The sequence below is a fragment of the Antechinus flavipes genome, chromosome 1 (genome assembly GCF_016432865.1).
Source record: "Antechinus flavipes isolate AdamAnt ecotype Samford, QLD, Australia chromosome 1, AdamAnt_v2, whole genome shotgun sequence".
NCBI classification, from domain to species: Eukaryota; Metazoa; Chordata; class Mammalia; order Dasyuromorphia; family Dasyuridae; genus Antechinus; species Antechinus flavipes.
This window is the reverse complement of record NC_067398.1, coordinates 380,769,122-380,793,405: the sequence shown is the minus strand read 5'-3', so window position 1 is coordinate 380,793,405 and position 24,284 is coordinate 380,769,122. Positions and strand designations below refer to the sequence as shown.

General features: G+C 32.4%; 1 protein-coding gene across 2 annotated transcripts in view; it reads right to left on the bottom strand.

Moving 5' to 3' along the window:
* CEP72 (centrosomal protein 72) overlaps positions 1-23,718 on the bottom strand; it is a 56,583-nt gene extending 32,865 nt beyond the window's left edge. For both annotated transcript variants that reach the window (XM_051969776.1, XM_051969777.1), the window contains exons 1-5: positions 23,552-23,718; positions 17,502-17,629; positions 16,702-16,894; positions 15,620-15,734; positions 6,420-6,601 (exon numbers count right to left, since the gene is read on the bottom strand). In XM_051969776.1, the coding sequence (XP_051825736.1) occupies positions 6,420-6,601; positions 15,620-15,734; positions 16,702-16,894; positions 17,502-17,629; positions 23,552-23,627 (694 nt within the window). In that variant the 5' untranslated portion in view covers positions 23,628-23,718. The remainder of the gene's footprint in view (positions 1-6,419; positions 6,602-15,619; positions 15,735-16,701; positions 16,895-17,501; positions 17,630-23,551) is intronic.
* Positions 23,719-24,284: the final 566 nt, after the last annotated feature.

Genomic DNA, 24,284 nt, shown 5'->3' with positions numbered 1-24,284 from the left:
CATGTAAAGTTGGTTTTCAACATTCATCTTTATAAGATTTTGAGCTTCTCTTCCCTCCACGAAGAAATCTGATAAAAGCTGTACATGTACAATCATATTAAACATATTTCCATGTAATCATGTTGTAAAGAAAAAAGCAGAAAAAAAGGGGAAAAACCAAGAGAAAGAAAAAAAGCCAAATGACAACCAAAAAGTGAAAATAGTATGCTTTGATCTGCATTCAGACTTCATAGCTCTTTCTCTGGATAATGGCAGCACTTTCCATCATGAATCTTTTGGTAATGTCTTAAATCATTATATTACTGAGAAGAGCTAAGTCTATTAGCGTTGATCATTACACAATCTTGCTGCTACTATATACGATATTCTCCTGGTTCTGCTCATTTCACTCAGAATCAGTTCTTGTAAATCTTTCCAGGTTTTTCTGAAATCTATGAGCTCATCATTTCATCATAAAAAACAATAGTATTCCATTACATTCATATATTACAATATGTTCAGCCATTCTACAACTAAGGGGTGGATATCCCCTCAATTTCCAATTCTTTGTCATCACAAGAAAAGCTGCTATAAATATTTCATACATTTTCTGACAAAAATTTTATTTTCCTAAAATGTATCAAATATCTAATAAAATTCTCTTAGGAAAGTCAGTTTAGTTTAATAATCCTAATATTTTAACAAATTTCTATTACCATATTATCATACTATTACCACAAAATGGATCGATTGAACAGCAAATTATTTTTCAAACATAGGAAAATGTTTTATTTCAAATATAATCTTAAAATGCAACAATTTCATTTTCATAATAAAAATGATCAAGTCTATAGTCTCAATAACTTAAAATTAATTAAATTCAAAGATTTAAGTTCTATAAATTGATATTCTATTTTTTCTCATTGTGTCATAGAATATATCTGGAAGCGATGTTAGAGATACTTTGCTTCTAATATGTTTATTTTACAAATAAGTAAACTGAGGCCCCAAAATTAAAGGATTTGATAAAAATCATATATTTAGTAACTGGCAAAACTAGGACAACATAATTCTCTTAAGTCTGAAATTCGGCTAAAATGAGTTCATGCAAAATAAAGAATGCTTGGCCTATAAAATGAACTGATATTTTTATAATAATGATAGGTTAAGTCAAAATGTACACCAGTGTTTTTGTTTTGAAATTAATTTTGAAAATTTCCTAAGCTATACTTTTCTAGAGTTCATACAAAGTCAGTAATAATATAGTAAAATTAACTAAATTCTTTTTTACCATTATGTCAACCTTTCCCCCCATTACTTACATAAATAGAGATTATAAAAACAAGCTATTTCCATGCCAATCATCCAGTATCAAACAGTTACATGGAATCAAGGAAGAGAATTATTGAGGATGATGGCAATGAATATTCCTTCCATTACATTCCCCTTTCTCCACCCTATTAGCAACAAAAACAGTATTCAAGAAGGAACATATCCAAACACAGTCACAGCAAAATCTGACCTATCAGATTTTTGCCCCAAGTCTGAAACCAAATTGAAGGTTTGGAATTATTTTAAAATATAAATCTATTATAACTAAAAGTAACTAAAGAAATTCTTCCATTATAATTTACTGTGATATATATCTACATGAAGACAAACATTCTCAGATATGCTAAGTTGTAAAAAATTTCCTAATTAACCTGGCAAACACTCCAAGAAATTGTCCCTTGATAGTCATCAAATTTCTTCTCGTGACAATATAGGGAGGATGAAATGCTTCAATATAGATCTATTTCTTTTCGGCATGCTTCCCCCCCTTTAACCCATGGATCTCATGTGTCTACTGCCCAATTAATATTTTGATAGGTAAATAATTAAGATAACTAGAAGGTTAAGAATTCTTTAACTATATATATATATATATATATTCATTAGATATTATAGTTCAAACATCTAAAACAAAATTATAAAATTATTAATTGATTAATTAACAAAAATATGCTGAAGTTCTGCTTTAAAATATGTAAATTTTAGTTATATATTAAATTAAATATTTTAATTAAATTACAGTCCTTAACAATTTATAAACAAATTTATAAATGAAGCTGTTTTAAAAAAAAAAAAATTAGACCACAGCTTTCAATATTAAAATGAGGAGTCCTTAACTAGAAAACTAGACATGAACAAATTCTTTGCTTTTTAAATACCTCAGATAACAGAAATTCAAGAAATGTAAATCAATCCAGCTTCCAAGGACCAAGGAGAAAAAATTACAACAACAGGGATTATTGGGAGATTTCTTTCTAAAAATACACAAGAAGACAAGTGTGAAAAAGCAAGCAAACAGAAGTGATGATGGAGAAAAAGCCTGAAACCCACATTTTAGTCATACAAAAACAAAATAAAACTAAAATAAAAAAATTTTACTATACACAAAGTAAATTTTAAAAGCAGGAGCTGCAATTATGCTATCTGACAAAGTAAAAACAAACGTTCAAAACATAAAAAGGGATAAATAAGAAAACTATATTATGCTGAAGGGAACAATATATAACAAGCCAATATCAGTATTCAATTTATCTGCACAGATGCTAATTCTGATAGTAGTTCAGGAAAGTCAGCAAAGGCTACAAAATAAACTTCTAAAAATTAGCTTCATTTCTGGAAAATAGTAACAAAATCCAAGCTATGATAATAAAAATAGGAAATTCCTTTCCAAATAAAAACCACATAATAAACAAAGATCTAGATATTAATCTACTAAAGCACACAAAATAACATGTACAGATTCAATTCTAAAGTGTCCCTTTAAAGCAATGCAAATTGTTTCTTAAAAAAATAAAAAAGATAAAGTAGAAGAGTTAGCAGGGATAGAAAATAAAAGATATACATAAACACTAGAACAAGGATTAAGAGTAGAATTTATTAGAAAAAATAAAAGTAGGCCTACTAATTTTTGATCTCAGACAAGGTCAAACAAAGCTTTAATCAAGAGAGAAATCTACACTATATGTCAGCTATATTAATACTTTTTTAGATACATGTCTACATATATGTAAATGCATACATATGTGTATCTCTGTCTGTGCACATGTGTGTGTATTTATATGGGTGTATGTATGTGTATGTAGATATGTTTGTGAGTAGATATGAATATATAGATATGCATATTTGATTATATTAAACTTAAAAACATCTGCACAAATAAAATCAATATACCTGGGATGAGAAGGGAATAAATCACATGGGAGAAATTAGTGTATCAAAACTTTGGTATCTAAGACAAGTAAACTTTACTATGCATTAAGAAATGATGAATGTGATGAAGAGAAAAACATGGAAAAATCTGCAAGAACTGATTTAGTGTGAAATAAGCAGAGCGAAGAAAATATATACCCACTGGGTATAAGGGAAATGGAAAGAACCATATACACACAGACACAAAGAATTGAATGCTGCAAAAATTACATATAACAAATGTGGAGGGAAGATTCTGGAAAGATGGTATAGTAGATCAGAAAATTTTAAGCTCTCCAGATTTCCCCCACAAATAAATCAAATTTATACCTCAAAGCCAACACAGACAAAGAAAAACAAAGATGACTTGGGGCAGAACAAGGGTCCTCCAGACCTAACCCCAAAAAAGACCCTGGGCCAGAGATTAACCCGTGTGAAATGCAAACACTTCTAGACTAATGCCACAGAAACACTAAGTGGGGAGTCCTGAGCTAGTTGGCTTTGGCCAGAGCCTCAGTCTGAATCACAAGGATTTTCACCTCCTAGAAAGCAGTGGAATTTAGGGAGATGGGGGAAAAATTCTGAGTCCAAGAAGTCTGAGGGAACTTCAACTAATCAGATTATGGGGGAAAAAAAAAAGCTAACCAAACCAGAAAAAGAGATACAGAGTCTTAAAGAAGAAAATATTTTTTTGAAAATTAGAATTGGACAAGGGGAAATAAATGAAGAGACCAAGAAATAACAAAACAGGATATAAAGAATGAAAAAATATAACAAAATAGGAAACATAAGAAAAAAAAACAGATCTGGAGAACAATTCAAAAAAAGAAAAAAATAAGAATAATTGGACTACCTGAAAGTTTCAACAAAAAAAAAAAAAAAAAGGAAAGAAAGAACCTTGACACAAGGCTGGAGAGGAAGAGTTCAAGTTCTTCCCAACACCTATTGGTTATGTAATAAACCTAGGCAAGTCACCCAACCTCTCAAGTGTTCCAAACAGTTCTCTAACAAGGCTGAAGTGTCAAACTGAGTGAAACAGGGGCTACTAAAACTTAAATAAGGATCCCTGCAGGGGAATACTGACTTTTAAGAAATCACACACACACACACACACACACACACACAAATCCGTTTTGTCTAGTTAATATATCTCAATTACATTTTAATCTGGTTCCAAAGACATTCAGAAGAGTCTGATGCTTTAGCAGAATTTCTTTAATGAAAGTTCCCTATGACATGGAAAACCCAGGTCTAGACAAATATACAAAATCTTAATAAAGACCTTATAAAAGAATTATATAGGACTTACAAACAGCCACAACAGGTACTAGAATCATATATACCGGCAATCAAAAGAACTAGATCTGAGGCTAAAAAATATCATACTCAAACAAAATTATCCATAATATTGATTAATTAAATAATTCCAAAAAAGGGACACTCAACAAACTTGCAGATTTTCAGGACTTTCTTTTAACCAAACCCAAACTCAATAGAAAATATAACTTATAAGAACTAATTATCAAAGATCAATTTCAAGGAACTTAACATGGACAAATTGTTTGTTTTTTACATGGAAATATATACCATATGTTTAAGAGCAGCAATTGGGTAGCTCAAAAGAAAACCTGAGGAAGAGTTGAATATACCCTTAAAAAAGCAAAACTGCCTAAAAAAGAGTAAAAGTAATAATTATATTATACAAATGAGATGCAAAGGAAGAAGAGGCACAGAGGCATTATCTATGAGGGCTCATTGTTCTGAAAACCTATTCACATCAGGAATGAATTAAATAGGCAACACTACAGATAAGTGTATGTATAGTACCTTCCAAAATCAATAAAAAAATAAGGGGGGGAAGGATGGACAGTAGGGCCAACAAAGGATAGGGGAAGAAGATAAGGGAGGAATCCATGGGCCAGAGGAGATTAAGTAATAGCAAGGCAAGTTAAGAAGCATATTTATAGCAGAAGAGTTAGTAGGGATACAAAAGAATAGATAAGTCAAACTAATCAAGAGAGAAAGCTACATAATATGTCAGCCATACTGATGTTGTTTTGGATGCATGTTTGCACATTGGGTGGATATGTGTATGTGTGTATATGTGTCTGAGTATTGTGTGTACAGAGAGCTATATGCTTGAATAGGTCTGTGGGTGGGTATGAATATATATATTTTATATATATATATATATACACACACACACACACACACACACACACATATATATAAACAAACACATATATGAGTATGTGGATGGATGGGTGAGTATGGAGGAATATACTTGTGTGTATGCATGTATCTATATATGTATATGACATCTATTTGTGTTTAAACTATAGCCTGCCTGGGAGAGGTAAGGGGATGAAAGGGAAAAAAAGAATAAAGTTAAAAAAAAAAAAAAAGCACAGCGAAGAATAAAAGAACAACCTACAAGGAAGCAAAGAAATGAATATAATTTCTTCTACTATTACATATCTTTTCTTGAACTGACAATTTATTATTATATATTTTGATTCCTCCCTAATATCTGCTAGATACTTGACAATGTTCTGTTCTTTTTTGTTTTCCTTTTCTGTTTTTCTTTAATAAATGGTGAAAAAAGACCTTATGAAATTTCAAGGCATAGTCAACTCTAAATATGGAAATGACATATAAACTCCATTTAAAGACATATTTTCTTCTCAAGCTGACAAGGATTTCAAGCTGCTAGTTATAGAATATGGTTTACCTTCTCAATCAAATTCAAGAAACATTTATTAACCACTGTGCTAGGCATTAAAGAAACACAGATGAAAAATAATATAAACCTTGTCCTATATAGCATCATCTTGTAATAAATTTTCTTTTAAATGCTATTTGCTGTTTCTTTTTGTCATAAATCTAAAACCTAAATTAATAAAATTCAAAACTTCATAAAAACTTAGGAAGACCCTGTATAAATAAGCCAGTTTCCTTAAAAATTCCAAATAGAGATCACAGAACTTAGAGCCCTTAATGATCACCTAGTCCTACCTCCCTGGTTTTACAAATGAAGAAACCTGCAGCCCAGCCTGGCAGTCAGGGTGTAGACCTGGGTTCTCCCCAAATGCAGGCTCTTCCTATAAAATCATGTTGTTTAAAAAAAAATCACCAATTATACAGTATGTGTGACACAAACCATAGCCAACATTCAATAAGCAATAGTCACTGTAAAATACCTTGCAAATTATGAAATTCAGGTACAGCACAGTTTTTTTTATTAGCACTTGTAATCCCAGGAGGCTTACTTAAATCCATTTCACATTCAGCAATTAGATTTAGGACAGCTTCATCTTCTGCATCCATGATTGAACACTTCTTTGTTAGGGAGTCAATATATTTTGCTCTAGAATGTCGATCTCTACCAAAGAAAGCAAAATTATTTATTACAATTTTATAACAGCACTATTAGAGCAGCTAGGAAGTAAATAGAGCACTGCACTTATTGTTAGGAAAATCCATCTTTCTAATTGAAATCTGACTTCAGACACTGGCTAGTTATATGACCCTAGGCAAGTCACTTAACCCAGTTTGTCTCAATTTCTTCATCTGTAAAATGAGCTGGAGAAGGAAATGGCAAACTATTCCAGTATCTCTGCCACAAAAATCCCCAATAGAATCATGAAGAGTTGGACACAATTGAAACAACCGAACAACAACAATCAGCACTGTTCTCTACAGCAGCAGTATAAAATATCTGCTGCAACAACCAAAGTAAAGTCCAAATCAGATTAAATGTAAGTGGGAAATAATTAAAATAAATAAAACGTGTGGATGTTATTATGAGGTTTTCTAAGTCAATATATAGCTGCAGGGATCTATATGTAGGGCTTACTGGCCCTATTTTCTAATTGAGTTTGATACCACTCTTCTATAGCATAAAGATATTGTCTAGGTATAATTATTTAAAAAATAAAAAAATAACAATAAGCTTACCTTCTCAACAGGTGGAAGAGGGATTCAAGAGGAATTCAGAACTCAAAATTTTAATAATGTTAGAAATTAGAATTTTTATTACTTTTGTTATCATCTAGTATTAATTTGAAAAGCTTTCTTTGCATAGCTGACTCAAGTTTCATTGATAAAGGATCTCCAAGTTATTTTTTAAATCCTATAGTTATTTGATCATTCTTAAGCATAGGAAAACCTGAAAACATTACAAATTTGATTTCTACTACATTCACACAAAAATAGCTTAAATACAAAGCTACAGCTTATAAAATCCTTTCCTCAAAAGACTGTTTTGAGGTAATACAAGTATTACTATATTACAGTGTTTTATCTATTTGATATTCCTCATGAAAGTATTTTGAAATATATGATACTCAAACATTTCATGCATTTTACATAGTATTTTCAATGGAATTTTCCTTTTGCTGGTTTCCTGTTTAAAAATGTTAACTTTGTTGATTTTTATAGAATTCCAAATTTGAGAAGTTATTTCAACAGTCATCTAATCTGACCCATCATCAAAAGGAATCTCTGCTTGAATATACCTTACAAATAATTAACCATTTTCTTCTGAAAACCTGAAAGATAACCTCCTGCCTCTGACGCAAACCCATTTTACTTCTGGGCAACCCTAATTTCTAATGTTAAGTAAAAATTGGCTTCCTTACCTTCTACTCATAGTTCCTGTCTCAGCCCTATAGAGCTAAATAAAACAAGTCTGATGCCTTCTCCCTATGAAGTCAGTTAATACATCCCTATGAGACTTCTCTTCTCCAGTGAAACCTTCCTAGTTTATTCTACTAATCTGAATGTTACTAAAAGAACTTCACACTTGCACTTAAACAGTAGCACCCACAACTGAATATAATTGAACACAATACTCCAAATGAAAGCGGTCTGACAAGGGCTGAGTATAATGAGACTATCAACTCCCTTTTAGGGGAAGATATGCAACCTAAATAATCATAAAAAGAGAAAAAAGCAATAAAAATTATATGTAGATATTTGTATATATGTATGTATATACAAATAAGTATATATATATAGGGTATATGTAAACATATACACACGGAGTATACTGAGAGAGAAGGGATGTGTCTCCATAGATACAGAAAAAAACCTTTGAGAAAATATGGCACAGTTTATGTATAAAACTTCAAAATATAAACACATGGAAGGAATCTTTTTTAATGTGATCAAAAGTACTTGAGAAATTTGAATATATAATTACATTAATTGCTTTACTAAGGCTGCTTCAATATCCTTGTATCTCAGTTAAAAATGTAACTTGGTAATGGTAAAGAATTGCAAAGATTTCATTTAAAATATTTTTACACTGACATCCCTTAGTAATTGTTTCTCTGCTTTATGGCTCTCCAATTTCTGTATCAGCATCATATTTGTGATTTTTCTTCCAATTTGAGAGTGAATCTGTAGCATAGATATTAGCTGCTCTTTATAGATTTGATTGAACTTGGGATAATAAGTATGGATTAGGTTGAGGTTTTTTGGGGTTTTTTGTTCTTTATCCAAAACTGAGTTAAGATGACATTTCTCATTATGTTACTTTGAATTATTTTATATTTTTGTGGATACCAATCTAGTCTATCAGCATCATATTTATCTTCTAAAAAGGAGTTTAGTAAAATGCTTCTGGTAATTCTTTTTAATTTTTTCTGTTTGGTATTTACTATATATTATGTGTCTCTCTCACACACGTACTTTGCTTTTCTACTCTCCCTTTTTTAAATTGAATTCACTAAAGATCTATCAATGTAGATCTTTAAAAGGTGGCTTAATTTTTTCATTTCAAATCTTTTAACTTTCATTTTATCTTCTAGATTTGATCTCTTTGCTTATTTTTAAGTTAATCTTTCTGTTTCAAAATTGCACAGATTACTAATGCTCTGTTCTTATGTGTTAAATACTATCTTAATTTTAGTGTGATTTGTAAAATCTGTCTTTTTAAATTTATGTATTTCTTTGTACATGACTAAGTTACATAAAGATATCTACCTTGTAATTCTGAGAAACATATATATTCTTTGCTATTCCCACCCAAGTGATACCACAAATATTTTCAATCTAATTTTCCAAATCTATTTGTTTTCCTTTCTTGTTCATGTCTCTTAAATTTATAGTTCTGAAAGAGGAACGTGTTTTTATAATTGCTGTGCCATATAATCTTTCTGTAATTTGGTTTTTCCTTTAAAAATTTAGATGCTGCAAATATTTTGTGTTTTTATGTGTATGTATGTATACTTCTAGATTTACCTAGTTCTGAAAGAGGAACATTAAATGCTTTCATAATTGCCATGCTATCTCTTTGTAATTTGGTTTTTCCTTTAAAAATTTAGACACTGCAATCATTTTGTACATTTATGCGTATGTTTATATGTACTGTTTTCACTGTCTAGGTGACTTTGAGCATTATGCAGTTTCAGTTTTTTTCCCTCAGAACTTATCTTACTGAAATCATGACTACAATGCCTGTTTTTTATAATACAAATCTACCATTTTATAAATCTCTTTAAGATTTGCAAAACACTTTACACATTTGATTTCATCTTCACTACAAGTCTGTAAGGTAGGTGCTATTGATGCTGTTTGAGTAGTCTAAATTCCTGGTGGCTATAAGAGAGTTAAGTATCCCCTTTAAATCGGCTGCAGGTTTTAGGCGTCAAAGAATTCACTCATTCCCAAATTCTTAGTTGCAAAATGAAAGTTTATTGTTAGATAGAAATCAGTTTACCAAGAGACTGAATTCTATAGTGACAGATCTATGGAAAATGGAATTTTGCACCGAGAATGCAGTTCTCAGTGGACAGAAGGTCTTGGCAGCAAAGGGAGCTACCAAGGTCCATCTGCAAAAGATCTTTGTTGAAGGAGGCTGTTATATTGTGTCTTAGTGGGGGGCTGGGGTAGCCCTAGCAGATCAGATCTGGGGGAGGCTGGGACAGCCCAAATTGGCTCATCTACAAGCTGGGTTTCAGTTGAGCTGGAATTTGAATAGAAGATCTTTAATTGAATAGGGTTGGAATTCTTTTGCTAAGGACTGACCCAACCCCACCTAGATAACAGAATGAAACTATTTGTCTTTTTCCCTCAGGCGGGGTCGCTCATTGATGCAGAGTTGAAGGAGATTTTCTCCTAAGCAGTTTTAGAGTTTCGGGATCCTTTCTTCACTATCATCCCCATTTTACAAAGAAACTGAATTAGAGGGTAAAACCTCATGTAAAATCAATTTTGTTTTAATCCCTCAATGTCACTATATATCTTTAGTTTCATGCTTCACATATGAGATTCTTTAGGGAAAATTTTTTTTGCCATTTTCTTGTTTTACAAGAGGTTAATTCCCATTTAAAATTATATTTGTTGCTTATTTTTATTTAGATTTTTCACATCTACCTTCATTAAGCTATCTTCTGTTTCTCTCAACTCCTATTATCATGCTCTAGTCTAAGTTTTATGAATTTAATAATTCTTTTTTTTTTTTTTTAATCATTTTCCTCTTCCCTTCTCCAGCCCAAATAAGTTTGGTTCAGAATATTCCCTATCCCATCCCCATCCACTCCAATTTAACTTGAGTAACATTCATTTAGGACACTTTTATCCAAGAAACAGTTACTCTCTCCTTATTCTTATTTCCTTTTCTTCCTATTTTGAAATTTAATGTACTATTTATATGTAGGCTATATGCTTATGCTTTGTTTGTTCCCTCTATGTTCCTCACACAAAGTAGGGCTTCTGAAAGACACAAACTTTGTTCACTTTCTGTATAGTTTATTAATATGATTGCCTATTCCATTTATTTCTTTCCCTCCCTTCAAGGGTGAAATATGATTCTAAGAAACAATATTTAAGCATTCCTTTTGAAACTCAATATAGACAAATTATTACTTGCCCTCCCTGACCTTCTTACAAGGATATCTGAATGACCTCTATAATTCTCCCTAATGAAGAACCCAGCTTCTTTCCATACATATTCTTTTCCACATACACTGGGTTCTCCTATTCTCCTACCTCCCCCAGAGACATTTTAAGGGATCACCTATCCTATCTAACCAAGGCAAGATGGAAGCTCCTCTGTGTGCCCCAATGCTCTCTACAACATTGATTTTAAGAGGAAATGTGGGGTTTTATTCCACATACCATTAAATTTTCTCCCTTGTCCCCAATTCCTTAGGAATTTTTGTCCCTAGATATTTTCCCTTTAACTTCCACTCAAAGCAATTTTTTTAATAGTCCCATCTTGACCAAGATGCATATAAGCATTAATTTCACTACTTAAATCTTTCTGTTAGCCATAGCTAGTCCCTCATTTTAAGTGACTGCATGTTGAATACCTCTTAGTTCTCACCTCTTAGTACTTCATCTTAGTTTTGTTTTTTTGTTTTTTTTTCCATGCAAGTATCTTGAGGTCACATCTGAACTCAGGTACTCCTCACTTCAGGGCTGATGCTCTACCCACTGAGATATTTACTTGTCTCTTCACCTATTATTTCTTTTAAAGAAATGACTCAGACTCCTTTTTGTTTAAAGTGCATTGTCATTAATGATTAAGGTTTGATTGTGTAGGATACGTTGTTTTGAGGAGCAATATTTCTTTTTTATTTGATTTCTTACATACAAGTTTGTATGTAACAATATACAACTTGTTTAACAAATTTGTATGTGATAATTGAATGTCTTTGCTTTTGCTTACTATGTGACATTTGTAACTTGATATTAAAATTCTTATCCTTACCCATTACATTTCTTTTTAATTCAGGGGTTTCTCTCCATCATAATCTGTGAATTCAAACACTACAACTTATGGTTTGTTTTCGATGTCACTAGGTGATTTCCTTGAATTCCAGTCATTTAATTCATCATGAATTTCTGAGATCTAAGATTTTAAAACTATTTTTATTCATTTTTTAGGTCATTTTATTTTAATGAAATGGTATCCTATTGTACACAAGATTATGTGATCAACTGTGATGGACTTGGCTCTTTTCAACAATGAAGTGATTGAAAGCAATTTCCAATAGACTTGTGATGGAAAGAGCCATCAACATCCAGAGAGAAAACTATGGAGACTGTATATGGATCAAAGCTAGTATCTTCACCATTTTTATTATTGTTTGCTTGTGGTTTTTTTCCCCTTTCTGATCTGATTATTTTTGCACAGCATAACGAATATGGACATATGTTTAAAAGAACTGCACTTGCTTAACCTACATCAGATTTGTTTGCTATCTTAGGGATGGGGGAAGAGGGAAAAAAATTTGGGACACAAGATTTTGTAGGGGTGGATGCTGAAAATTATTTTTGCATGTATTTAGAAAAATAAAATACTATTAAAATTTAAAAATTAAAATTAAAAAAATTGTTAAAGATAATAGTATTCTTACTATATTGTTATATAATTTAATCCAGTTACAAATTTTATTTTACCCTGTATTTCTGACTTCTATATTTGCCATTCTTTTTTTTCTGGAATCTTTACTTTGAAGTTCTTCATTATGTGTTCCAATTGGCTACCCTAGTTTTTCTTACTGACCTCTTTTTTGAATTTGATTTCCTCTTTTTTTCCCCTCTTTTAAGGCATTCTGTTGCTACTGTTCTATTTTTATTTCTAGGGATCCTGTGGTGATTTTTAGTTCACTTTCTTTTACAGCAATATATTTATTGTGTTCTAACTTTCTGGATTTGTTTGCTCATTGCTACTTTTCTCTCCATAATTCTCACTGCTAATTTTTTTCCCTGGAGTTTAGGCTCAGTCAACCTTTCTTTCTTTGCCATTCCTCTGCAGTTCCAGATAACAAGATTACTCAGTTTGGTTCCTTCCCACAAATTGTCACTAGTTTTATTTTTATCTAACTACAAAAAATTCCCTTGAAACGGGAGACCTTTTTGTAACAGATAGAATCAGATTATATCCTACCAAGTGTAAACTCTGTGAAGAACCTCTTCCATTATGGCTGACTTGTTAATGATGTGTGTTCCCTACTTCACCCCACCTTAATTGCTAGCTGCTTGATTTCTCTATCACAAAGCTGAACAAATTCAAAGCTCTTCTATGTTAATGTGGATAGAATGATAAAAAATACCTGTCCAAAGAGGAGAGGAAAAGCTACTTCTGCCAAAACTTCATCATTTGGTCACACTGGCTGTAGCTGGAGGAATAGACTATGCTTGTTGGCCCCCCTCTATTATTTCATTGTGAAATACAATAGTATTTACCTTAGAGGGTGATATTTCATATCTTTTCTTACTACTTATTATTTTATTTTAATTTAATTGACTATAAGTATATTTCTTCTTGTGAAGAGGTAAAGAGTAGCAGTTTCACAAAAAAGTCTCCCAGACTTCCCAGAAGTTTAATATTATCATCATTATCAGCATTAGTGTTTAAAATATTGCTTGTTTCTAGTCCCAGTTTAGCAAAGTCACTGATTCTCTGGACCAAACTGTCTTCAACTGGAGAAGATGATTACTAAATTTAAAATTTTATGATTAAACTATATAATTAATTCTGTGATTCCCAAGTAAAATAAAAGATTAAGCTAGCTAATAATAATTAGGTTTTAACCTTATCAACTGAAAATCTTCAATCAATTTGGCTATAAGGATAATAAGTATAAAGTTAATAAATGTTTATAAGAATGACCATAAAGTTCTTTCTGATTCATTAAAAAGTAAATGTGCTCAGTACATTTAGCAGTTTTTTATTGCATTCTTTTTTTCTGGAAATTAGAAATCTATGCACATAATATAAAGTAAATATTACCAAGAATTAAAATCTGACAATTCTTTAATCATCTTGATAAATAGGGATTATTATATTTCCTGCTAAGGGATACTACCATAATAAAAGCAATCCCCAAACCCTTATTTAGATTCCTCTATATACTGGAATTTTCCCTGGGTAGAAAAAACATTCAGCAGATTCCCCTCTTAAGCCAGAATCACAAAGTTATAGTCAAATTTATCTTACAGGCTTATTTTAGTTTCTAGCCAATTAAAGAATAGTTCCATGAAATCCCTTAGTGATGAATTCTGTTTAATGCTGGTAGTAATTGGGCACTTCTTCACAAACATTTCATTATGGCCAGTTTTATTGTAACAGATTTCTTCCTTATACTGAACTAAAATTAAGAGCTTCTGTCATTCTCTATTAGTCTTAATTTTATTTGTCATATATACTTTTGTCATTTTTGCTTTTTATCCTCAATACCTTGTATATAGCAGGCACATAATAAGAGGCTTACTGAATATTACAGCCTTTCAAATATCTGAAAGCAGTTATATTTTTCCTTTTAGTACTCTCTTCCCCAGAATAAGCATCTTTCTTTCTTTTAATAAGTCTTTATACAAAATGGTACCCCTTTGCATTATCCTCTGTATACATATTTGTCAGTGTCCCTTTTAAAATGTGATAACTAGAATTTAACACAATCTAGGTGTGTGATATGACCAATACAAGGTACAAAAGAATCGTCACTTTAGAATTAAAATACAATTCTGAGATGCTACCATATATCCTTTAAATTGGAAGCTAGCTTTAAAAAAAAAAAAAAAAAAGATGAATATTGTATTTGTGATATGGTACTATATTTTTTAAAAATGGCAATATAAAATTATAAAATAAAAATTTCCTTTTGTTTCATTTCTGGAATTTGCAATTACAGCTCCTAGCACAGTGCCTGGAACATGATAGAAGGGATACAGTTATAAAACTGTTCATATCCTTTAACCTAATGATCACATAGAGGATAGAGTGTTTCTGAAAGGAAACAAAGACTTATGATACAACATATCCATCAAATAAAATAGTCGTAATTATAAAAGATTGGAAATAACTCACAAATTCAACAATTGAAAATGACTAAATAAAGAGAGCTTATGAAAAAAGAAAACAGCTACTATTAAGAAAAAAAATGATGAATCTAAAAAAAGAACTATGGAAAAATTTATTATTGATGCATGAAGAATAAAAGTATATATACATTATTTTAATTATATGAAACAGCAACATTTTTCAAAATACAGAAATTCAGGATGGCACAGAGAAGAAAATTATCTTCTATAATTAGTGCAGTTTGTGGATTCTTTTAACTTTTTATTTGAAAATTTGGTTTAGAAACTAGTTACTAGGCTTTGAATAAAATTTTTAAAGCACCTTAAAGACAATTTGCTACACAGTTAATAAAGCCTAATGTGTACAGAAACATATAGATATAATGTGTATCACACAGTTTGTCTCCTCAATGAGAGAGGCGATGGAGAGAGAATTTGGATAAGAAAATTAAAAAATGAATGTTTAAAAATAAATGTAATTTAAATATATATATATATTCACATTTGTTTTAACTTGGTTCTAAATTTTTCTGACACTTCAAACTTAATTTTCTAAATATTCAAATATCATTTCTGTTCATACCTCTCTGCTTTGTTTTTCAATGAATTTGGAGAAATCTGTTTCAATTCATATGTTTCTTCCATAGAAAAATGTGAAAGAGATGCTTTTCGTTCACTCTCTCTCACTAAACGATTATCTAGGGGAGAAAAACCCACACATCCAAATATAAAGTTATTAAGTACAAAATAGTTATATAAAAGGTAGTTTGGTAGAGAAGGTTGAGGGAACAAGAAAGGTTTCAATGAAGATGCCTGAACTACATTTTGGGGGGAAAGAGAGGCCTATACTATTAAAATGGAAGTAAGGATTGCATTCAGGCACATGGGCAGCCAATGCAAAGGCAATGAGATAGAATGGAATGGCATATATAAAAAATAAGATAAAGTCAATTTGACTGGATTAGAGAAAGGAAAGTATGGTCTAATGAGGCTGGAAAGATAAATTGAAATCTGGCTAGGTAGATTTTAAAAGATGACTAATGAAAAGGAAATTGGGAATTTATCCTCATTCCAACCACCATATCCCAGCTAGAATGATATACTACATTCAACAGTTTAGGAGTTCAAAAGTTTCTTTGAAGATCTAGACAATTAGTAATAACTTTATTCAAATCTAATTTATGAAACATTGGAAGTAGTTGGAATAAAACAGAGATTTTGAGAAATAAACTCTACAGATATCTAGTGTACTATCACTATATTTAAGAATAATACTACATCGATGTTAAGAACATTTTTTTAAACTTTTATGATTTCAAATTTTATACTAGGTACTATGGTCATGAATTAATTAAATATTTAAATTACTTTAATTAAAGTAGATTAATTAAAAATTAATTAATAAAAATAAATATTAAATTAAAAGAGAGAGCTTTACTCACTACTATTAAATCAGGCAGTTCAATCTGATGTCTACTCATATACCCATGCCATCAAGAAACACGGACAAATACAAAGGTCCAAATAGGTAGATAAAAGTAAATTCATTACAAAAGAAAAAAAAAAATGCAGGTCTGAATTAATCAGTACCAACTCCATATATAAAACATTTTCATTTCATTTTTGTACAGTATAACCATCTTTAATAATTTTTGTCTCTCTTACCTAACTGTCTGAGTCTTGGAATTATATACACAAGAAAAAGACGATAATCAGGTTCATTCTTAGCTACAGGATTCAGTCGCAAATCCACATCTTTCAGTTCAGTTAATTGATGAAGTCGAAATACTTCTCTTAGCGAGGAAATATTATTGTAGTACAGATTGAGATTTTCTAATAATGCTAAATACTCAATACCCTGTTAATAGAAAGAAAAAAAGCAAAATTGTTTCAACTCTTTAAAAGTACTCTAGTATATTTTCAAGTTGTAAAGAAATAAAATAGATCACTAACAAAAATTTCCACATAAAAATAAAAGCCACACCTGTTGAACAGAAAGTCATTGCCCGAATGGGAATAAAGACAAAATACTATCATTGTCATTAAGGTGGATATCCAAGAAAGGGTTTTGACACTACTGGAAAATTCAGTGTATCAGTCCTCATTTTAAAAAGCAATCATCTTGCTTTTCAATGTATGTTTAAATATTTTTAAGAATCTTGTTATGGGAACATAAAATTAAGGTTTAAGTTTATTAATATTATAAGTTTATACAAAGGAAAATTATTCATTTTTTCATCTAAGATCTCTTCTTTAAGATATATTATCTCAATGAGAACTAATTTTGTTATGCCATACTAAAGAATATCATTTCAAAATTTAAACCAAAAATATAGTACAAAATAAATAATATAGAGATTACATTTTACTTATTGGTAAAGGAGATTATGTTTTTAGCTAATTTTGTTTTCTGGTGCTTCCATTTGAATGGCATTCTTTCAAACAAAAACAAACCAAAAATTTACCTCCAGACAAACCAATGAATTGCGTGAGAGATCTAGAGACTTTAAACAAGTTAAATTCTTCAAAGAATTTCCTAGATGAGTAATCTTTTCTTGGTAAGTTCCAGGAATAGACAGTGACTGAAGTATACCTAAGAATAGAAAATTTGATTACTTACTCTGTCTTAACTTTAAAGCAAAATGCTGACTACCCTGAAGTATTCCATTGAAAGATCCATATCAATGACATGGACACTCCCCCAATGGTGCAGATAACAAACTATACCTTACCATACTGTATGTATCATTTAACTATTTTAAAAGAATTTTTAAGGTTTTTCAGCTCAAAGAGTTTCTGATTATCTGTGGATATTACAACTGAGAAGTCACAATATAACACAGCACATTGATGTCAAAGATAATGCAAAAGAATAAGAAATAATGTACACTACAAAAAAGAAGTAAATATTTTTATTTGACTTTAGAATATATCATACATCTTTTTAGTGATACCGTTCTAAAAGGTATTTAGTATAAAATAGGTTTGTTTTTCATTGACAACAACAACAAAAATAATGGTCCATTGAGTCTAAGTACCAAAAGGGAAACCTAGAATTAAAAATAGATAGCAGCATCAATTTTCAGATTTATACACAGGAAAATTCTTTATGAAGTAACTTCCATTCTCATTCTTGCTGCTTTCTCAGAAACTTCATATACTATTGAACTTACCTCATTTCTAAGCAGTCTTATTTCTGTTTGTTGGGTCCTATGACAACATTTTCTCTTGGTTTTCCTACCTAACCCTCCTTTTCAAAATCCTTTGCTGAATCATCATACATTTGCCTCCCCTTAAACAAGAATGTAACCCCAAGGTCTGATACTAAAAACATTATCTTGGCTTCTGTAACGTTTCTATAGGAAAATGCATTCTTAATCACTAGGTCAGGAAAGCCACACAATTCCCCAGTCATCAGTGCTTATGATCCCATTCTCTCTTTCTTGTAAGATCTTGATATATTAAGGCCTGAACTCTTTCATGCACGCTCTTCATCCTCTGGCTCTTTTTTTATTTACTTATAAATATGATCAGGTCTTCCCAAAGTTAAGAATGCTCTCCACTCAACCATTCAAATCCATTTAATTCCTACCTCAACTTTCATTATATCAGAAACCTCCACCATTTTATTAATGGAGATTATGCTAAACTGGGAAAAGCAGGTTGATAACAGATGGTAGAAGGGCATAAACCCTAAAGGAGGTGTTTAAAAAAAAAAAAATCACTTGGTAATATATTGGAAATATAACTACATTAGGAGCTGGAGGACCTGAATTCCAATCCTCTTTTTTGTGTGACAATATTTCTGGTACTAAGTTTGAAATCATTAAAAGAGGTATGGAATTTCCCAAAGGCAATCCAAACCCACTCTCTTCCCATTTACATAAAATTACATATAATTCCATATCCCAATGGGTTCATTTTGTACTGTCTGTCCAAAATATAAAAATAGCAAGATGAGGCTCCATAGGCGCTCTGTGTGTGTGTGTATAACACACACACATATATGTATATTATATATATAACTATGTCAAAATTTTGGAAAACAGTAATTCATCCACTTTTTAAAAATCATTAACGATGGATGGTGAAGCCAAATTTTTAATTATTGCAGATATTGAAGTATTACAGATATTTCCAAAATTCTGTAGTGTTCCAGGGCAAGCAACACAAAATGCCATCCACAAATGTTATCTAGAGGACTTCACCATCCAAAGAGTATGGTTTTAATTTGGAATCTGTGGGGCATCTTCTTCATGACAGTGGCGACCACCATGAACAAACACATGGTGATACATAAATTTCTGAATCAAACAATGGTTTTGATAGCTTCCTTTTGTGATACACATAGACATGCCTGTGTACTTCTGACACAAGGCTATGTCAGAAGTGTCCCTGAGCAGTCTAGATTTAGCAGATTTCCCTAACTTTAGTTAGTTCCTTGTCAATTTAAGTGATGGAATCCATGCCGAGCACACATTTATCATTGCTCTCTTTTGCTGCTTTTAATTTTGTGGTTTTTGAGAATGGCTATTACTATAAGGAAATATACCAAAAAGCTTCAAAAGAGTATATTTTCAAAGACTGCTGTAGGTGAAATTCAAGTTTCTTTTCAAAGACTGCTTAAGCTTATAATGAAAAAGGATCAATCAGCACTGAAGTGCAAAAGCAAAAAGCAAATGAGAACAAAAACCAATGCTCCATAATAGCAAATTTTTGTTGAACTGACTGATTCAATCCCAAAGTAAAGCCTTTCAGAGGGACTAAGAACTTTATGAGATTGTTAGTGATTAATATGCAGTATCTGATCAACTTTTAAGATGAAAAAACAGGGAGAATAGAAACATTTAACAGTTGTTAACCATATACCTTCATATATTTAAAAAAAAAAAAATTGAAATGGGCAAGAAAATACCAAGACTGTAGTACTAAAAATTGAAAGAAAAATAGGTAATTTTTATTGATGAAATTAACTTTTTTCATTCCCAGATATATTAAATCTTCATCAGAAGCAATACTCATTTGCCTGTAAGATCTGGGCATTTACATCAAACTGCAAAACATCTACACACACACCCCACTCTCCCCAAAATAAAGTATTTTAGAAATTTTTTACTTCTAGTGGTTCTGGAAGACATCCTCACTGAGGAATAATGAATCCTGATATACTGAAAAAAATTGTCTCCTAATCATAAAATACAACTAAACAACTTCACTACACATCATAAATAGTTAATAAATATTTAAAATATGGAGATAAAGATTTTTTGTTGGTCTGGGAACTTGTCAGACTTACCACCCCAGTGAAAATCTACTAACTATAACCAAGGGTAGATCTGGAAAAATAGACTATTAAAAATATCTAATGTGATCAAGCTGAGGTTTCATGCTGAATTTTAAAATGTCATGATGTTATAACTCCATGCAAAATCATATAAAACAAGGGAAATGAAATAAAAGGACATATTACATATAAAACATTTTTAAACATGTAAAAAGTTTTAAGTTTTATTACATAAATTAATAAAAGTTTTATTTTATTTTGTTTCAGTTAATTTATAGACCTCCATAGAGGTGTTGTATGCCTTGCCTGCTATTTCTGATCAATGGGTTGTTGAACATGTTCTTTCTGTTGTTTAAATCTTTTTAAGGAATCTTGACTAACTTTGATCAATGGAAGGGAAAATACCATCTTAGAAGAGATCTTTAAAGATGGTATTTTTACTTCTACTGGATATGTAAAGCTTTTCTGTAACTGACAACAAATACAGAAAGATTTTACATTTCCTATATCTTTCGGTCATTGATAAGGTAAAGATCTATTCTACTCTACATCAAGCCCAAATCTGTCTCATTTTAACTTCTACCTAAATCTTAGTTCTGCCCTGTGGTATCACTTAGAAAAATTCTAATCTCTTTCCCACATTAGAGTACTTAAGGTAACCTAATATATGCCTCTCTCTCTTCTTTTCTAAACTAATCATTCCCAGTAATTTCAAATAATCTTTATAATACACAAACTGGAGGTTTTTCACTAGTCTGGATGTCCCTACCTGGATCCAGTTTATCAACATCCTTCCTAAAAATGTAGTGTCCAAAACAAAACAAAATATTCTAGACTGGGCAGAATATTACCAAAGTATTACTTTACTAATCCTGAACACTATACAGCTTCTTAATCTAGCTGTAATGGAATAATTATTATTTACCTATACCTAAAATCTGTTTTAACCTACTTTTCCAATTAATGCATTTACATTCTAAATGCTCTCTACAATTTAACTTAATGCAAAAAGATGCTAGTTTCTTTAAAAGAAATGAGACTGCAAATTTGCAAAGTTGGTATATAACTTTTAAACTCTTAAAGACCATTACTATCTATTAACTGCTCGAACTTTCAGATGAATCTTTCTTTATACGCTCTCATGTACACATCATGAGTTTTGTCTAAGCTGTGCAGCTGAATTGCTTAATTATGTTTTAAATCTTTCTCCCAACCAATATTCAGTTTCCAGGACTATGTAGCCCAGGATGAGCACCAATTGTGTCCCTGAACTCCCCCCCTCCCCGTGCTTCTGACTTCATTAAAACCTAGTAAATTCCTGTCTTCATAAGTACTTTGGGTTCCAATGGGCTAAAAAGGGAATGAATTCACTAGCTGGCTTCAGCCTACAATGGCATGAGGGCCACCTCAGGACATTCACATAGTAAACCTTGTAGTTCACCCAAATCACTAGATCTTTTCCAGATGAACTGATGTCTAGCCACCACCTCCCCTTTTTTTGTACTGAGATAGTAATTTTTGTAATCTAAATGTAAGGCTTTACCTTTATCCTTATTAAAGTTTATCATACTCAGCCAAATGTTGCAATCCATCAACCTCTTTTTGAATTCCATCTAAATGAGTTAATTATCCCTTCCAATTTCTAGTTATCTTCAAATCAGATAAACATTCCACCAATGTCTTTATTGTTATTCAGTTGTCACTTGTATCTGCCTCTTTGGGACCCAATTAGGGGTTTTCCTGGCAAAGATAATGGCGTGGTTTGCCACTTCCTTCTCTAGCTCATTTTACAAATGAGGAAACTGAGGTAAAAAGGGTTAAATGGCCAAATTTGAACTCAAGTGTTCTGTACACTACACCAACTAGATATTAAATACAAGAAAATTCCATTGAAAACCTCCTTCAGAGATGTCATCAATTTATTATTGACCATTCTTTCAGTCTGGTTACTCATTCATTTCTGAAGACTGAAAGGCAGCAAATGGTAAGTAGATTGGACCCTAAGCTTGGGGATCAGACACTACATTTGGGAATCAGAAATATCTGGATTCAAATTTCACTTCAGAAACTTATCTCCTGCATCGAACTCATAGTAGGTGTTTTGTAAATGCTTGTTGATTGCATGGCCTTACCTTTTTATATCTCCTAACATGTGCTTCATCTTTAAAATGAGAGTTTGACTCAGTGGACATAATAAACTTCCAGAAATTATTTTCTTTCTTCCTAGTAAGTGCAATTCATTGAGAAACCATATAATGAACTCCAAGATCTCTTCTAGCTTTAAATCTATTCTCTTAAGATTCTAGATTAATGAAAATCACTGCACTAAATGGACATCAGTGCTTTGCCAGTCAATAAGATTCTAATAAACATCAAAGGGTTGCCTAGTTTCAATTTTCAGACTAGCTACACGCTTAGAAACAAAGCTGGGTCCTCTTATACTTTCCCTTAAAAGGGGCTGGCTTTCTCAGCAGAGCTCAGCTGTAGCACATGAGTCTGAGTGGGTGATTATGGCTCATTCCCTTCAACAAAAAGTATTTTGCCCAGAAGAAAAATTTAAAATTTTACACTTAGAAATCTAAATTGGTTTGAAAAATGTCTTAAAATTTAAATTTTAAAAATTAAAAAATTATTTAAGATTATTTTATTTTAAAAATCAATGCTTTTTGTTCAAAGTGACTTAAAATTACAGGAAGACGACTTTTTAACCAGTTCTTAACCTAAGTTTACTAAATTAGGTCTGGGTTTAGGCTTAAGAGGAAGCTGGGAGAAACTATAATTGACACACACGTACTTACCACCCCTTTTCCACCCTGTAGTAAATAAGATCACAACTATTCTCAATTCAGCCACAGCTGGCTTCTGCAAGCCCCCTCCGTTACAACCGCCTGGGTTGTATTGCTATGTTGTGCATATTGATGTGACCATCAGGCATCGCGGGGCAGGGATGTGTCCACGTGAGGGGAGGGAGCAACTAACCGTGGGCTGTAGTTAGTAGCGGGGTGAGGGGATTGGTAAGGGAGGGGGGGTGTGAAAGTGTGTGTGTTCTGGCAGCAGCCCCAGCCCCGCCCCCCAGGGCTCTCCCGCGGCCGTTTTAACCCAAGGGGCTCAAGCCCACCCAGGGCTGACGGAGCAAGGTCTCCCAGTGCCCGGAGCCGCTAGCGGGATGGAAACGAGAAGGTAGTTTCCCGGGCTCTTCGGCCGTTAGGAGTTAGTGGTTACCCAGGTTACCCATATCGCGATGGCCGAGGCCGCTCTTCTCCCGGATCTTCTCCTCCGACAGCACTAACTTAAACGGTGACGCCATTTCTTTTTTTTTCAAACCTAGCGCGTCTGCGTTTTCGCCTGCGCAGTGAGGTTTCGCCTGGTGCCTGGGAAGAAGCGTCGGGATGGGCGAAGCGACGCGCTGGGTCTCCTGGGAGAGGCGGGTCTAGGAGCTTCGCGGGGGGCGGGGGAGGTGAGAAAAGCGCCTAGGGCCATGGGTTCGAATCCCCACTGTTAAATTTCTAAGTGATTCGCTTTATACATTACTTAACCTTTCTGGGGTTCAACGTCCTCACCTGTAAAATGAGGTGTTGGACCAGATCAGCGAGTTCTGAGAAGCGCCTTTTAAAAATGAAACAGGCCCATTCCTCCAGGTGTTTAAGTGTTATTAGGTGCGCTCACTTGAAGACTTAGAGGTGTATACGAAATAACGCAGTTGCCTTTTTTTTTTTCCAGGTGAGGGTGATGAAAGGAGAAAGGGTGTGGGAGAGATACTGGCGGCGCGTGAAGGGGCGCGCAAAAGAGAAATCTGGTAGACGGCAGTAGAGCAGCATCAACAGAAACGTGAAGGAAACAAGGGATTCTGGGGAGGGGGAAGAGGAAGAGAGGGAAGCTGGGAGAGGAAAAAGAGGCAGAAGAGGAAGAGAAAGGGGAGGAAAAGAAGAGAAGGAAGGGCGATGAGGGGAGGGGAATGAGAAGA